The sequence below is a fragment of the Prionailurus bengalensis genome, chromosome C1, assembly GCF_016509475.1.
Source record: "Prionailurus bengalensis isolate Pbe53 chromosome C1, Fcat_Pben_1.1_paternal_pri, whole genome shotgun sequence".
NCBI lineage: Eukaryota > Metazoa > Chordata > Mammalia > Carnivora > Felidae > Prionailurus > Prionailurus bengalensis.
This window is the reverse complement of record NC_057345.1, coordinates 15,883,798-15,901,710: the sequence shown is the minus strand read 5'-3', so window position 1 is coordinate 15,901,710 and position 17,913 is coordinate 15,883,798. Positions and strand designations below refer to the sequence as shown.

Below are 17,913 nucleotides of genomic sequence, written 5' to 3'. Positions count from 1 at the left end.
TGACACCACATCCTCCAGTGAGACCTTACTTATTTCTGCCAGGCATCTGGGATCCCTGCTAGTTAGGTACCAGCACAACCTGAGTTCAATGCTGAGGTCCCCTTGTTCACCCAAGCTGTAAGAACCTGGTACGAAGTCCAGACTAACACCATGACATTCCCTTCCACCCCACGTTCTCTTTCTCTTGCTCTCCTCAGGGTTAATGGGTTTACTTTATGGTTTCCTGAGGTTGGGGAGATGGAGAGGCTTTTTTTGGTTCACTTTTACCATGAAGTAATGGGAGAGGGCAGTGTGGTAGAAAGAACAGTAGGTGGGGGAGTCCAGGTAAGCCCTAAAATATGGAGTGTGGACCAGCACACCAGGTAGATAAGCCTGAGCTGTCTGACTGATATCACTATTCTCTACTTCCATTAGTTAACACAGAAAATAACATGTGCACTTAACTCTGGACATAGTGTCTTTACCTCTGTAATCAGTACAAGTACCTTGGGGTGCCTGGCTGGCTCAGTTGGAAGAATGTAACAGTTGATCTTAAGATTACTTAAATAAAAATAACAAAAACCAAAAACACATTACAAGGACCTTAAACCACTAAGAAGTAGATCCTCTCTTAAATTGCTTATTTCTTGTATGTGTTTTTTTTTTTTCTGGTAATTTTTCAAAGTTTGTTTGTTTATTTATTTATTTTGAGAGAGAGAGAGCAAGCATGAACAGGAAAAGGACAGAGAGCAGGAGAGAGAGAATCCCAAGCAGACTCCACATTGTTAGCCTGGAACCCAGTGTGGGGCTCAAACTTATGAAATGTGAGATCATGACGTGAGCTGAAATCAAGAGTCAGACCCTTAACCACCTCAACCACCCAGGGGCTCCTGTTTTCTGTATGTATTTTAGTTCTGCTTTTTAAAAAACTCAAAGGCTGCCTTATTGTGTGTAGGACTGTTGGTGTTTTGTTTACCACCGTCTTTGGTTTATCATTCATTCCCTTCTGCATTCGAGACCTCCCATCTGCAGTGGCTTTTTTTTTTTTTAATATGGAATAGAGCTTATAAAATTCCTTTTGAAAGGGTCTGTTGATGGCAAATTGTTTTCACATATCATTGTCTGAAAATTGTATTTTGTTCTTGTGACATTTATTTTCCCTAACGTGGGCCGTTATGTTCACGCGGTACATGAGAGACCTCTTGTCGCAGTGCTTGTGTTGCCGGTGAGGGGTTGGGGCCTCTTTTGTCATTGCTAAGAGGTTTTTCTTTGGTTTGGGCATTTTGCAGTGTCACTGTGACCTGTTGGGCTAGATTCTAAGTGTATTTATCCTCCCTGCAAAAGGTATCAAACAATTCCTCAACCATCGTGTCTTAAAATGTCTCATCCCCACTCTTTCTTCTCCCCTCGAATCCCAATAGGTGTTTGTTAAGGTGTTCCCTGACTCTTCCATTCTTTGTCCTGTGTGTCCCAGAATTTCTTTAGCCCCACCTTCTACTTTACTGATTTCTCTGTTCAGGTGAACCTAATCTACCGTTAAGCCTTTCTGTAGAGTTTTGACTTTGAGTTATTATAATTTTCATTTCTAGAAGTTCAGTTTGGTTCTTTATCATATCTGATTTTTTTTAATGTTTATTTATTTTGAGAGAGACAGGAGCACGAGCAGGGGAGGGGCAGAGAGCGAGGGAGAGAGGGAGAGTCCTAAGCAGGCTCCATGCAGAACTCACGAAACCCTGAGATGACCTGAGCTGAAATCAAGAGTCAAGAACGCTTACCCGACTGAGATACCCAGGTGCCACTACCATAAGTTTTAGGATGTTTAATGATATAGAAAGATGTTAATGATATATTTGTTAGAAAAAACTGCAGGTCTCAGTGTCATTAGTGGTTCTGTCTGTATTATGGAGTTGCTAATTAGTTTTTTGTTCTCTGATTTTTAATAAAATAGAAGTGATTTTTTTTTTTCCGGTACATATGTATTTCTCCCCATGATTGGTTTAAAAGATTTTCTTTAAAAAAAGCTTTAGCGGGGCGCCTGGGTGGCGCAGTCGGTTAAGCGGCCGACTTCAGCCAGGTCACGATCTCGCGGCCCGTGAGTTCGAGCCCTGCATCAGGCTCTGGGCTGATGGCTCAGAGCCTGGAGCCTATTTCCGATTCTGTGTCTCCCTCTCTCTCTGCCCCTCCCCCGTTCATGCTCTGTCTCTCTCTGTCCCAAAAATAAATAAATGTTGAAAAAAAAAAAAAAAGCTTTAGAATATTGTATCTGAAAATGGCAATGTTCATTTGCCGATATTTGGATAAATGGGTAAGGCCTTCTCTTGCATAAACCATGTGCATAATATGCTTTTGTTTATTTATTGGTTTTCTTTAAAGTGAAATAGGAATTTAAAAATACTTCTGAAGAAACCTCAGTGCAGAATCATTCTGTATTTTTATTTATTTGAAGTTTTATTTATTTAAGTCATCTCTGCACTCCACATGGGGGTTCAGATTCAGAACTTTGATTGAGAGTCGCACGCTCTTCTGACTGTGATAGCCACATGCCCCTCATTCTAGATTTTTTAATTTAATTTTTTAACGTTTATTCATTTGTGAGAGACGGGGGGTGGGTGGTGGCAGGGGGAGAGAAAGAGAGAGTGAGATTCTAAAGTAGCCTCCAGGCTCTGAGCTGTCAGCACAGAGCCCGACGTGGGGCTTGAACCCGTGAACTGTGAGATCATGGCCTGAGCCGAAGTCAGCCGCTCAACCGACTGAGCCACCCAGGTGCCCCACCTCATTCTAAATTTTAATGTTTTCTCTCCTGTTTCCAGTTATCTTGGCCTATGCCTGTTTTGACAGCAGTTTTTCTTAATGGCTTCTCTCTAATTTTTTCTAAAACATTTTTCTTCTTGAAAAAAAATTTTTTTAATTTCACACTCCCATCTCATTAGTTTGTATAAGTAATTTGTGAGAAGAATATGATCACCTGATTCTTGGTAAGTATATAGGTGAGCCAATTCATGCGGAATAGCAAAGTGTACTACAGAATAGCTTTGTAACCCTGACCTGGGTGCCCAGAGTGCGATAGCTTTCCATCTGTATATTTTGCGAGGGAAATGGAGAGTCAGTACAGTCAGGTGCTTAAGATAGCATCTCTATATTACTTTGTAAAACTAAATTTTTTGTAAAAAAAAAAAAAAAAAAAAAAAAAAAGACATGCTTTGAATTCTATCAGATAGGAAAACAATTTTAATCATTACAGTTAAGGCTCAGGATAGAAGAAGAAATATTGTTCTCCAAAACGTTTTTTACTTTCTCCCTTTTCTTTCTCCAGGTGGGTCCTATGTGTATGAACTGAGTGCAGTCCTTATACACAGAGGAGTGAGTGCTTATTCTGGCCACTACATTGCCCATGTGAAAGATCCACAGTCCGGTGAATGGTATAAGTTTAATGACGAAGACATAGAAAAGATGGAGGGGAAGAAATTACAACTAGGGATTGAGGAAGATCTAGGTAAAACCTTTAAGTTGTGAGTGCCCTTTTAAAATATAAATTTTTTTTTACTGGAAATATTTTGATAAATTTTTATGGCCCAAGATTGGTATGGGTTATTAAGGGTATTTGCATGTCTTAAACACACGTAAAATCTCTGAACATCTTTTGTTAGCAATGCCTGAATTAAAAAAAAAAAAAAAGATTTTCCTCCAGAGATGGTTTCCATGATGTTTTTCTTTGTGTCGGGAGATGTATGTTGGAGAAATACCTCTAGCAGGGGACCTTTGCTCTGAGAACAGTACCTACTCCTCCCTGTTAAGTATCTTATGCCATCCCCAGAGTGTGATGCAATGCCTCTGGGGAGTAAGCTGTTTGCGATTTTGTAGTGATGAGGTCTGCCTTTACAGTGCTTTGTGAATAGCACCTTACTCTGGAGCTGTCATCCTGTCCATTTTCTTGGGCCAGAAGACCCATCCCTTCCCTAACGAAGTGCACACTTTTTCCAGTAGAAGCCATCTCAGCTGAACTTTTCATTACTCTGTCGCCGTGTTTTGTCATTCTTGGATGAGGCTTGGACTTGGGAGTCTAAATAAGAGAAAAGGAATGGGAATGGGTGTGTGCCTCCTCCAAGGTTCTTCATGGATCAGAACCACTTGCCCAAGGTGTCAGGGAGGAGCATGGCCATTGGAGTTGGCTTTCCAGGCATGTGGGTAGATCTTTCTGCAGATATTTAAGTGGCAACAATATTCTTGTAATTGAGAGAGGTATTTTCTGTTTTTAAATAACAGGTGTTTATAGATATTCAGCAATGTTATTCCCATCCCATCTTAGTTAACACTCAAGGTCTTAACCTTTGCTTATAATTTTTCTTATTGTGAGAGTCTTTCTGGGAACAAAACTGAGATGTAGCTTTAAATTATGAATAATTGTGTCGTGGTTTTATTTGACTGTTCTTCACTGAGGTTTATTTGATTTGTCTTCATTTTAGTCAGAATTGTAGGAATAAAAGCATTGGTAAGGCTGTCCTATCTACTATTTCTAAGCAGCCCTAAATTTTAGAGTAGTTCAAGAGAAAGAGACTCCACACCTATCAGGATTCCATTCCAGTGTTTTTTTGTTTGTTTCTAATGTTTATTTTTGAGAGATAGAGGGGGAGATACAGAATCCAGGGCAGTCTCTAGCCTCTGAGCTGTCAGCACAGAGCCCGACCCCACAAACCGTGAGATCATGACCTGAACCGAAGTCAGGTGCTTAACCGACTGAGCCACCCAGGCGCCCCTCCATCCCAGTGTTTTAATGCCACTATGCAATGTTCGTTACAGCTTTCATCTGTTGTTTTCTTTTCATCAAAAACAGAAAATCCTTGTTTGTTAAATTCCACGAGTCATTTTCACCTGTATTCTATTATGAACTTTTATGAATTGTTTTATATTCCCATCTTCTACAAAGAATTGAACACGTTAAATCATAATACTTTCTGGTTAGAAGTGCCCAACTGCCTCTTTACTGTATATGCTCCTGACGTTTTTAATTTACTGTTATGGTGGTCTTCAAACTTTTTGTTCCTGTATTCTCTATAAGAATATTGAACGAATTTGCGTTCCTTGCATGTTTTAAAACCCGACATTTTCATCTTAATTTTAAGTGCTCCAAATAATGTGATTTTCTGACATAGTGAAACTGGAACATCACTTTTAAGAGCGTCCAAATGAAATTAGTTAACAGTCAATACCCACCATTTCAGAGACATATGAATTGGTCTTTGTTTATAGCAGGACACTTTTAACCCTCCCCCTTTCTCCCATACTAGTATTTCCATCTGACCCTGCAGAATTTTATTCTAATGGAATATACTTCAGATTTGTTTAACCATACAGCTCTAAATAGTTAAAGTTCTTTTTGATTGAACTTTTTCTTTTTTCCCCCCAATATCCTTCTCCCTTTCCCCTTCTCCCTCCTGCCCCCCCCCCTTGCCTCAGGATCCTGCTTTATCTTTTAAATTATAAATATCACCACATTGGTCAATCCCATATGAGTATGTTATAGAATACTCCTGAATCAAATAAAAAGCAAAATTTTATTGTAAACACATCTTTTAATGACATGGCTGAGAATTTTTTTTTAATCCCTGGATGAGGTTATATCTTTCCTTTGTAAAGTGGGAGAGGGATGACTGAGGAAGGAGAGGCAGGAGCTATCAGTGGAACCTCAGCTTTGAGGCAGCTCGAGTCTACAAAAGTATATAGTGAATTGGAGATCTGGTAATTGATTTCCTGAGAAGTAAGCATGATCTCATACCACCGGAAGGTTACCCCTGGATCCTAGGCACCAATCTGAAGATCACTTTCATGTGATCCACTTGCCATGCAGAACACTTAGGAATGAATGCCATGCTACTGAATTTGTAGAGATTAGTGGCTAATCTTTATGCTCATTAGCATTTCACTATTTTGAACATGCTATTTTACTTCTTTGGGCAATTAAATCTGCGTTGTTGTTTTTTTTTATAACTTCTTGTTGAATTTTGATTTTAATTCCAGTTAACATATAGTGAGTCAACAATTCATCTGCCAGTGTACTCCCTAATCCCCATCATCTGTTTCACCCAGCTGCCTGCCCTCCTCTGCTCTGGGAACCATCAGTGTGTTCTCTGTCATAATCTGGATTTACTGTATTTTTTTTTTAATCCTTCAAAGAATATTCATTTTGGAGAGAGCTCGAGTGCACAAATTGGGGGAGGGATGAGAGAGGGTGTGATCAGAGGATCCAAAGCTGTCTCTACACTGACAGCAGCAAGCCCAATGCAGGGCTCAAACTCCCAAACCCTGAGATCATGACCTGAGCTGAAGTCGGATGCCCAACTGACTGAGCCACCCAGGCGCCCCGATTTTTAAAATCTTTTTAAGTTTACTTATTTATTCTGAGGGAGAGGGAGAGAGAGAATCCCAAGCAGGCTCTGCGCTGTCAGCACAGAGCCCGACATCGGGCTCGATCTCACTAACTGCACCATCATGACCTAAGCCAAAATCAAGAGTCAGACTCTTTACCGATTGAGCCACCTAGGCGCCCCTGGACTTACTTTTGTAATTTAAGATCGACATTAAAATAAACTCATAGCAGTAGTACCTTTTATTTGGTTCTAGGTTTTTCTTCCTGAAAAATAGTACTTTCTTACCATCTTATAGAAATGGAATATGGCAGGCAAAGGGGGTAGGGTAGTAAGCTTGTTTAAATACTCAAGCATCTAAAGAGCGTGCTGAATTTGTATTGCCTTTTAATGTTTCAGATCCCTGTTAAAGTATCTTGAACGTGTATTATAGAAATTTGTTTTCTGTGGCCCCCCTCCTTCCCCTCCCCTGCAAAAGGATGAACATACTAGAGGCATTCTAATTTAGTTATCTTTTATTTCTCGACCTCAGCAGAACCTTCTAAGTCCCAGACACGTAAACCCAAGTGTGGCAAAGGAACTCACTGCTCTCGAAATGCATACATGTTGGTGTATAGACTACAAACTCAAGAAAAACCCAACACAATTGTTCAGGTACCAGGTAAGCAGTTTTCCAGGGTTACATAAGGCAAATATGTTAGAATACTGTGCTCAAAGGTCAGTGACAAGAACTTACTGCTTTAGCGGCATCTGGGTGGCTCAGTCGTTTGAGCGTCTGACTTCTGCTCAGGTCATGATCTCATGGTTTGTGAGTTTGAGCCCCTCCCTCATCAGGCTTGCTGTGCTCAGCACAGAGCCCGCTTCAAATCTTCTGTTCCCCCCTCTCTGTCCCTCGCCCGCTCACACTCTCCCTCAAGAATAAATAAAACATTTAAAGATAATTACAAAAATAAAAACTTCCTGTTTTAATTTATTAAGATAGGTTGATTGCAGATAGTAAGTGTTGGTGAAAGTAAATATAATCACAAATTTGCTTTTAAAGTAGTGAATTTTGGGGGTGCCTATCCGGCTCATTTGGTGGAGTGTGTGACTCGATCTCATGGGTAGTGGGTTTGAGCCTCATGTTGGGTGTAGAGATTACTTAAAAATGACAAAAATTTGGGGTGCCTGGGTGGCCCAGTCGGTTGAATGCCCAACTTTGGCTCATGTCATGATCTCGGGTCGTGGGTCGAGCCCCAGGTTGGGCTTCTGCTGTCAGCACAGAGCCCACTTCAGATCCATAATAAAATCTAAATAAATAAATAAATAAAGTAGTGAGTTTTTTAAAATAAAGGTACCATTTAAAAAAAAGTTTATTTTGAGAGAGCAAGAATGAGAGATAGCCTGCACGAGTCGGGGAGAGCCAGAGAGAGAATCCAAGGGAGGTTCTGAGCACAGAGCCCGACATGGGGCTCAGTCTCAGGAACCCCAGGATTGTGACCTGAGCCGACATCAAGACTCGGAGGCCTAACTGAGCTACCCAAGCACCCAAAAAATAAAGGAACTTTTAACAGAACTGTTCCACTGACCCCTTCCCTCCCAAAGAAAACCACAAACAATTTTTAAAATTCTGTAGGTAAGAAAATATGTATTTAAGGAACCATTTGGTTTAATTTGTAAAGCATACAAGTGGGTTTTACCCACTTAGCAAGGTGCCCGGCTGGCTCGGTTGGTAGAGTATGCAACTCTTGATCTCAGGGTCATGAGTTGAAGCCTCACCATGGGCATGGGCTTAGAGTTTACTTAATTAAGAAGGGGTAGGGGGTGGGGAAGAGTTGCTACAGGCCTGAGGGCGGTCTTAAATTGTCATCTTACCTACTACTGGACTGTGGTCTGTGGCATCATCTGTTTTTAAGTGGTATTTGTGAGCCATTTGATGGCTCCAGTTGTCTGGTGACATCATAGAGAACCAGATTGGGAATTACCTAGTATCATTCAAGTGGCTGTTTCCATTTTTACTCTTGTCTGCAGGTTATAGATCTCTTACAGAAAGGGAGACTGCAGTAGGAAGTTCCCGCTAGAATCCTAACCGATATTTGCTGTAATTTTGAGATTGGCATGGTTCTGTGTCTTTGAAAACGGGAAAACATTAGTTTTTGTCTTTCTCTTTTGAATAGCCTTTCTTCAAGAGCTGGTAGATCGGGATAATTCCAAGTTTGAGGAGTGGTGTATTGAAATGGCCGAGATGCGTAAGCAAAGTGTGGATAAAGGAAAAGCAAAACACGAAGAGGTTAAGGAGCTGTACCAAAGGTTACCTGCTGGAGCTGGTCTGTAAGATATTCTGGGACAGCACTGCTGCCATTATGTGCCTTGTTTCTTTCGTGTTCACAAATGTACATGAACAAACTTTCCCCTACCCTTTCTTATAACCCACTAACGCCAGCTTAAGCACTATAAAATTACTATGTAAACGAGCAATAATTTGATGCATAGCATTCCATATAGTTTTCATTATCATGTACTTTTAAGAATGGGAAGCTCTTAACAAATTAAAAGGTTTAGGTCAGCATTCTGCATATGTATGAGTCTTACAGGCATTTCTATTTTGTGAGATATTAATTTGTTCTTAAAAATCTGATTGGGTTATGGAAGCAACTCACTGCCCTGACAGTCTTAACAGGCAGTCTTGTCTGTGTACTATTTTTAATGATACTATTATACTAATTTGAAATTTAATATCAAATATTATGCTAAGAATGGAGAGCTTTCTGCTGACCCTTAATTTCTTAAGAATTATCCCACACAAGCCAGCTCATCCCTTTACTGTGTATGTTTATTCAAGTTTACCTAGTGCCTTAGAAAATCCCAACTTTTTGAGCCTTCAGTACCATTGGTAACGATGTGTCATTAACGTTTCCTAGGCAGACTTCCCCATGTCCAATTCCTACGTAAAGAAGAGAGGCAATTTAATCCTAAATTTTGAAGATAAATACTCAAGTATAATTGTACTTGTGGTTTTGTCTTTTTCATATCTTATTTTTCCATTACTGGTATACTCTTTTAAACAAAAGATGAATATAAATTGCTAAATCTGTAAGAGTGACTCTGAACAGTTCTTTCTAAACCACATCTTTATTTGATTCTGACTTTTTTTTGTAATGCGTTGGTCTCACTCTGTCCCAAGGGTTGGGATTATTCTAAAGAATGAGACTGACCCTGATGTTACTGAAAATGATTTGGACATGAATATGATTCAAATACCTAAATTTATTCAAAGGAGTTGAGACCTAGAAATCTATTTTTTGAACTGTATTCCTAGTTTTCTGCATTCACTGGACAAGAGAATGGTTCAAAACTGCATTTTATGTTAGATGCAGTTAAGTCCCGCTCTTTTAAAACCGCATTGTCCAAAGGCGGGATGTGTCTGGTCAGCACATACTTGGGCATCTCTTGGCTGTTTTCAGTCTCTAAGAAACTGCTCTTGTGTTCTTAGAATATCTCTCTGTTATCAATACTTTTACTAGTTAGGAACATCTTCCTCCCATTTGCAGTAAACATACATAGTAGAATATCTCTGTCGTGTTAAGTGTTGAAAATCCAAAATCAGATGAATGTGGTTTTGTGCTGCCAATCCTAGTCTTTGTTATGCATTTTCTAACTCTTACTTGTGTTTGTGAACATTTATATAAAAGAAGAGTCATTTATCCTAAAACATATGCCTCATCGGGAACACGGACACTTTTGGCCCTTTTTATTGAAATTTAAATAAGGTATCTGCAAATAATGGTAAAGTATCTCTAGGTGAAGTGTTGCAAATATCTTTGAGGCCACAGTCTTTGTAGACTTTTATAATTCCCCCAAGGGATTTCCTTATGTTCAAAATTCAGGCATTAAAAAAAAAAAAAGTTATACATAACTTTAACCAAAATGTACATTTCTCTCTGGTAAATACTGTCACAAGTGCTTTCCTGTTTTGTGAAATGGTGAGATGATAGACCGTTCAGTATTTCCACCTTGGCGATTAGAGTGCGCATTCCTTTTTCGGTGCTTGATTACCCATGCCTTCGGAAGACAGTGCTGAGCTGGTTTGCTAGATCACAAATCATAGGGAATCTGCCATGAGTCTTTCTCTAGGACAGAAACGTCAGTAGTGTAAAAACTCTCCAGAAGCAGATCTGCCTTAACTCTTGAGACTTGAGCTCATCCCTGATTGTCTGGGAACTCTTGGCAGAGACTGATCCAACTCTTTATAGTAATTGAGATTGGGAATGGAAAGACAGACCTATGTGAACCACAGCCCCTCTTCCTTCCATGGGTCCTCCAGCACACTAAAACTAGCACCCTGAATCTAGAAAATCAGTAGAATTAATAATACAGAATTCCATCAGAACCCCAGAACTGCTCTCTGCTCTCTCCCTTCCTCCTCTTACTGTAAAATCAGATGTGATTTTTCTGATCTTCATGACTTACTTTTAATTCGTATGTAACTGGTCAAAACGAAAACAGTAACCTTCACTTGGAAGTTTTCTGTGGGATTCGAGTAGGGGATTGGGAAATCTTGTCTGAAGCAGATTGCCTTTGAGCCACATTATCATACGGGTCCGGGGTACAGCCACCCTGGGCTTTCAATTCCAGCAGCCGGCCCTTGGCACAGGGTGTTTTCTGTACTTCCTGGACTCCTTTTCTTGTGAGGGTCGGGATCCTTATGGTTTGTTTGCAGTTAGCAATAGTGGGCATTGTCTGCTCTTCCCTCCCCAGCACCTGGGGACATGAGAACACCAGGTGAATGGTTCTTGAATGTTGCTCTGTGTCACAGTTCAGTTTTCCCTCCTTTGATGGTCTTCAGATTAGTAAAAATTTTAATCTATGTGACTATATTTGAGAAAGGATTAGATATGCTAAGAGTTTCATTTTGCTTTCTTGGACAGAGATCATGTATATTAGTAAAATTCTGAAGATAACCAGGTGTACTCTGTCCCTGGCAGATTAAACTCGATAAATGCCAAATAAAATTGGGAAGTATCTTGAATTTAATTAGCTGTATCATTATATATTGTAGAGTGTCACAACCATGTTACCTATACTGAATCTTAAGGTCTCCACTTTATATATTGTGTGAATGTATGATTAACTTTTCTATATCTCTTTTCTTCCAAAAAGCTCAAAATGCTTCACATATCTTATCTTTTACATTCAACAACATCCCTGTGAGGTAGGTAGAAGGCAGGTATTATTACCTTCATTTTACAAATAAAAGACCTGAAGCATAGAGAGTTCAAGTGACTTGCTCAAGTTCAGTTTCTTGGTGGCAGAACTTGGATTAGACCTTGGTCTCAACTTGGCAGTCATGAGCTCTTTCTCTGCAGCTGCATTAGGGCTGACCAATCCATCAGAAGGCTCTCAGTTGACGATGTACAGTCTTAGAACAAATACGGGATGCGATCATGCTGAATTTTGTTTTTGTAAAAATTGAAGTGTTTCACACTGAACTTAAATGGAAAGTAGTTTTCTAGACTTGTCACTAACTCTAAGAGAAGTATACAATTGGTCAAAATGGGCTTTGCATTGAATTGTCTATCCCTCAGATCTCATCAGAAGTAGTACATGATACAAATACGTAAATTCAATCTCTGTATGTTTTCTTCTATGTTTTATGCTGGGACTCACTGGAGATCTTTGTAAGTAATCAAAGCTGGCCCTTTGTCCTTAATTTTGACTTTTAGGGAACTCTGGGACTCTTGTTTTCCCAAATGAAAACTCATTTTGAGGTGGTTCAGTTTTATCTAAATTTTTGTAACGTCAAAGTCGCAAACAATTCAATTCTAGTGTAATTCATACTGGAATTTGTATAAAATAACTTACTTTCTTGATATACGTTATATAACAAATAGCTCATGATACGGACTGGGGTGGGGAAATCAAATACGTTTTAAGTGACACCAGTATCCTCTCGGATGAAGAAAAAGAGTTCAGTGGTTAAAACTGGCTTATAAAAGTGTGGTTATGGCTGATGAGGTTAATTTGTAAAATTTTTTCTGAGGTTAATTTATAACTTGGAACTCAGTCTCTTCATTTTCATTTCCAGATGTATTTCACATATTGGTGAGAAGTGTTTATGAAAATCATTTATGAAATGAACATAGTAGGGAATGAGGTTATATGATTTGCACGCCAATGTGTGGAGCATGGCCTCTAGTCGACAGTCATGGGTGTCCTGATCAGAACTCTGCTGTGCTATCAAGCAAGACACTTCTCTCTGTGGATGCCTCTTTTGTAGAATGTGGTTAATAATACCAGCCGCTCTCATAGGGAACTGTGCAGTCTCCTATCGTGCACAGCTCCTTGACCTAGAAGAGGGTTAGTTAAATGGAGTTTTATGTCAAACTCCTCAACATTTTCCCTGAATAGTGATTCTTCTGATTCTGCTAACTTTGGACAGAGTTTGTATTGTCTTTTGAGGAAAATGAGTATCACTTAGTCAAAAAGCTGTGAAAATACATAGATGCTTTCTTTTGCTTTTTTCCTCAGAGCCCTATGAATTTGTCTCTCTCGAGTGGCTACAGAAATGGTTGGATGAATCGACACCCACCAAGCCTATCGATAATCACGCTTGCCTGTGTTCCCATGACAAGCTTCATCCTGATAAGATATCAATTATGAAGAGAATATCTGAATATGCGGCTGACATTTTCTATAGTAGATATGGAGGAGGACCAAGACTAACTGGTAATTCGAGGTGTTTTCTCTGCTGAAAAAGTAATGCCTTAAGTCCTCAGCTTGTGGTCTCTGATCATCTCACCCAAACTGTGACAGCCAGAGCAAATGCTCCTTAACGCTTTGCAGAAAGGGTTTGCTAATGAGAGAAGTTATGCAGCATTAGACCTTATAAGCTATTTTTATTTTATTTTTAAGGTTTATTTATTTATGTTTGAGAGAGACAGAGCACATAAATGGGGGAAGGACGGAGAGAGAGAGAGAGAGAGAGAGAGAGAGAGAATGAATGAATGAATGAATGAATGAATCCCAAGCAGGTTCCGCACTGGCAGCACAGATTTCGGACAGGGGGCTCCAACTCACGAACCGTGAGATCATGACTTGAACTGAGATCATGACTTGAACCGAGATCAAGAGTTGGACGCTTACCCAGTGGAGCCACCCAGGTGCTCCTAGACCTCATATATTTGTAATGTTAGAAAAGAAACTGACACTTTTCTTTGAGTTTTAACGGTGGATTTTGCCCTCTCAAAGACAAAATTTTCCTCTTTTGAGGAAACCACGTAGTCTTTTATTAGTTTGTACAGTAGTCTTCAGAGTACTTGAACCTTGGTCTGGTAGATTGCACATCTGATTTGACTTCCGTAGATTGTTCACTTAGCTTATGAATGGAAGCTACTTGATGCCACCTTGAATGCAGAGGTATTTATAACCATGTAGTGTCCGTAGTCCATTTGCGTCCGGTTGTCTCTCCTCAAAACACTTTCCTTTTAATGAGCTACTGGCCACACAAGGCCTCCCTCCAGTCTGTCGGTGAATCTAATAAAATTGTGCAACCACGCTCCCCTTTTCCGAAAACAGCATTTAATTTAGTAGAAAGGGGGAGCGTGGTCGTACAACTTACTGCATAAAAACTGGCATTTAACTGCAAGATTCAGACCTTCTCTTGTACACATCTGGAGTTTTGCTTGCCCAGTTTGTTTTTGATTCACGATCAGTGAACTAAACAGTGATTATATCATTCCAAGAACCACATTTCAGGGCTGCCTGGGTGGCTCAGTTGAGCCCCACGTCGGGCTCTGCACTGACAGTGCAGAGCTTGCTTGGGATTCTCTCTCCTCCTCTCTCTGCCCCTCTCCACTCTCCTCAACGTAAATAAATAAAGTAAAAAAACCAAAATCACATTTCGTGATTCCTGCAGCTGTGAGTTTGGGGCCTTGGTGGTGTTTTTCCCTGTAGTGTTCTGTGCTTTCTGTGCTTTGAAGTGTTCCAATATTTCATACCCCCACGAAGCTCTCATTTAACATTACATTTATAGTTGTCAGATATGTTGACACTCCTCTGTGCCCTCCCCCCCACCTGAGAGCCTCCATTATTTAACTACAGTCTTGTAAAATAGGCATCTAAATCTCGTAAAATAGTAGATAGCATAGGTAGTTGTAGCGAATGGTGACATCTCGCCTCGCATTGTTCTTCATGTACAGAACAGTATTGGTGTTTTGAAATCTGTATCGCCTAAGTAACGTAGGATATATGCTGATCTGCTCTGCTATCAAAACATGCAACTTTGATTGAGAATTCTGTGTTCTGTGTAGTACTGACACTTCCCTATCAGGAAATCAGTATGTGAATGAACCGTTTCCTTTCACTCCCTCTAGTGAAAGCCCTGTGTAAGGAGTGTGTGGTAGAACGTTGTCGCGTGTTACGTCTGAAGAATCAACTAAATGAAGACTATAAAACTGTCAATAATCTGCTAAAAGCAACAGTAAAGGGGTATGTTACACAGCGCATGCTGTTTATGACGAGCTGCAACAGTTGTGAGAGGAAATCACGCAGCGGCTTATTAGTTCCAGACCGTAGGAGTTAGGATGTTTTGAGGAAAGGGTGATGCGGTGGTTGACAGCTAGATTAAATGTCGCAATGGTTGCCACTGCGGCAAAGATAAGGAAAGCCAAGTGACACAGCCTTTGTGACTGCACTCCCTCTGTTAGAAAAGTAGAAGCAGAGGTGTGGGTCTGCAGTCCGACCAAACCAAGCAGCATGTTAGTGCGTTCGGGAGTGGAATTGTCAGTACTCCTGGCAGGCGTGGGGGTGCCCCCTTTAGAGAGCATGACGTGTATTAACAAATGGTCCCCCGTGGAGGGCCCTTGTCGAAAATACCCAGGGTACGTGTAGTATGTCGAGCATCACTCCACAGAGTATCTTGCACCCAGGAACCAACAAAATCAGGTGGCATTTAGTATGGCACCTGTTATGTCTGGGTTTAATTGAAGGTGCGTGTTTTCCAAATAAATATTATTCACTGTTTTTGATCATTCTGTAAACAGCCTAATGAATCCTCAGATGTGTGTTTGCATATAGACGTGGATGTGTGTGAGAGTACCTACAGATGTCCTTGAAGGCACAGCTATATGTGGTTGTGCCTGGTAGTCACGTGAAAGAGAGTAGCCAGCTGAGTCGTGTCGGGCGTGAACGTAACTGAGGAAGCCGGACGAGATTTGGGATGGAACCAGAATGAATATGAGATCTGTGCTATTCAGTAGTGATGAGGAAAAATGGCCAGGATGCAGGAGGGGGATAAAAATGGTGTGGACAACAGAGTTTGAACGTTAGTAATTCGTTCTAGTTGTGGCCTTTACAGGTAAAGAGGGGATGGGGGCCTCAGGAAATCCTACTTGCGTGACGTCACGTGGTCTCTGTTCCACAGCAATGACGGGTTTTGGGTAGGGAAATCTTCCTTGCGCAGCTGGCGCCAGCTGGCTCTCGAGCAACTAGACGAACAAGATGGGGACGTCGACCAAAGCAACGGGAAGATGAACGGCAACACCTTAAATAAAGGTAATGTTGAAAACTAGTGTGTCAGTGGTCATAAACTATACCGCGACATACCCATACGGAATTGCCATGTACTGACTCGTATTGGTAAATTTCCTCCAGAAAGTATGTTGGGGGCTTGTTTTCCAGTGCTTTTGTCAACATAAATCGTATACCGTTCACATCAGTTTTTACTAGTCTGATAGATGAAAAATGATAGAGCAGTGTCAAGACTGTGCCTTTCAAAATTATCACTGAGATTAACCATGGCCATTTATTTGAGAAGTTCATTGTGTTTGTGACGGAATGAGGAGACAGTTACCTGGTCAGTGTCCTTTCTTTTTCATTTTTTACTGATTTGAGAGAGAAATCGCACACACATGCTCAAGTGAGGGAGGGGGGCAGAGAGGGAGACAGAATCCGAAGCAGGCTCCATGCTTGACTGCGGGACCCTGGGATCATGACCTGAGCTGAAACCAAGATGTTTGACCAACTGAACCAACCAGGTGCCCTTCCACTTGAGCTTTTTAATGATTAATAAATATTCTTTACATATTATCTTAAGCGTATTAAAAATGTATACTTAACATAAACTAAAACCCCTACGTAGTTACTCTAATCTCCTTATGCTTAAGGATTTTGTTCCTGTTACACACAACTACAAATTCATGGTGACACAATGCAGACAAATAGGAAAAGCAGATGTTGGAAGAGAAATGTTAACAGGAAACGCACAGTACTTACTATACGTTTTTGATGTTATCGGTTAAGTCCTTATTTCTCATTAGCCTTTTCTGAAGTTTTCCGTTCAACCCCTAAAAGAAGAGGTAGGTGAAAATAACGTGACATGTGGATGATTAACTTGGTTTAAGATCCTGTATTCTGAATAGCTTGACTAGAATTAATGGAAGGAGATGTAAAGTATTTTTCAATTTGAAAAAAAAAAAAGGGAACATTTTCTTGCATAATCTAAATCTTTAAAAAGTAAAACTGCCACTCAGATATTTTTCTTTCCTTTTAAGGGAAAGAAACATAGCGCTTCTTAGCATAACCACGTACGAATCACTTGGGTCTAATTTTTGGAATGTTTCAAGTTTTCTTTGTTCGGAATCGTGCTCAGCGGTACTGCTGCTTTGACCTTCAAATATAACAGCTAGAATGATTATTATCTGTATTTCTTTTGATTAGAGGAATCAAAAGAAGAAAGGAAAGAAGAGGAGGAGGAATTAAATTTTAATGAAGACATTCTGTGCCCACATGGTAAGCTAGAAGCATACATCTTTTTTTTTTAATGTTTTATTTTATTTTTGAGAGAGGGAGAGACAGAGAGACAGCGTGCGGGCAGTGGAGGGGAAGAGAGAGAGGGAGACACAGAATCCGAAAGCAGGCTCCGGGCTCCGAGCTGTCGGCACAGAGCCCGGCATGGGGCTCGAACTCTCAAACCACAAGATCATGACCTGAGCCAAAGTCGGATGCTCAACCGGCTGAGCCGTCCAGGCGCCCTAGAAGCATACATCTTGTGTTGTTAGTCTGACGTTAGTGTATCACAGATGTTTTGTTAAGTATTCTCCCCGGGTTTCTGAGAGAAGTAGGCCCTGATGTGGCTGTCATGGTGCAGTAAACCGGCTTTCTAATCTGCTTGACTTTTCATATTTTTGTTCTCCCGTCCTTTTTCCCAGTTAACTTCTTACTGCCTGCTTTCGTGCCAGGGCCTCTCATATGTTCTTTCCTTGCAAACAATTTTTTTAAAAAAATACAAAATAGGATTTTACCGTATTTAGAAAAGAAACTTTGTCGTGTGTCAATTGAAAGACTGAGTTTGAAGGCAGGAATGTCCGTTATGTCCCATGACTGAGAGTCTTTGTTTGACTTGAATACTCTCAGAACAAAATTCATATATTTCTTATTATTAGGGCTACTTCTGGTTTCATTTCTGAGATATCCATTGACTAGCTACTGTGTGCTATGTTCTCTTAATGATAATTTCCAATTTTTTTTAATCAATCCTGTGTATTTGATTATCTCTTACTTGGTCTTAGTGCTCACTTCTAGTAAGTAACTTTTT

At 40.3% G+C, this 17,913-nt stretch overlaps 1 protein-coding gene across 1 annotated transcript in view; it reads left to right on the top strand.

The window, feature by feature from the left end:
* Window positions 1-17,913, top strand: part of USP48 (ubiquitin specific peptidase 48) — a 91,909-nt gene that overhangs the window by 41,593 nt on the left and 32,403 nt on the right. Inside the window, 7 exon segments of the mRNA XM_043574035.1 lie at window positions 3,293-3,472; window positions 6,874-7,002; window positions 8,498-8,647; window positions 12,849-13,046; window positions 14,693-14,807; window positions 15,742-15,872; window positions 17,037-17,108. Of these exon segments, the coding sequence (XP_043429970.1) occupies window positions 3,293-3,472; window positions 6,874-7,002; window positions 8,498-8,647; window positions 12,849-13,046; window positions 14,693-14,807; window positions 15,742-15,872; window positions 17,037-17,108 (975 nt within the window).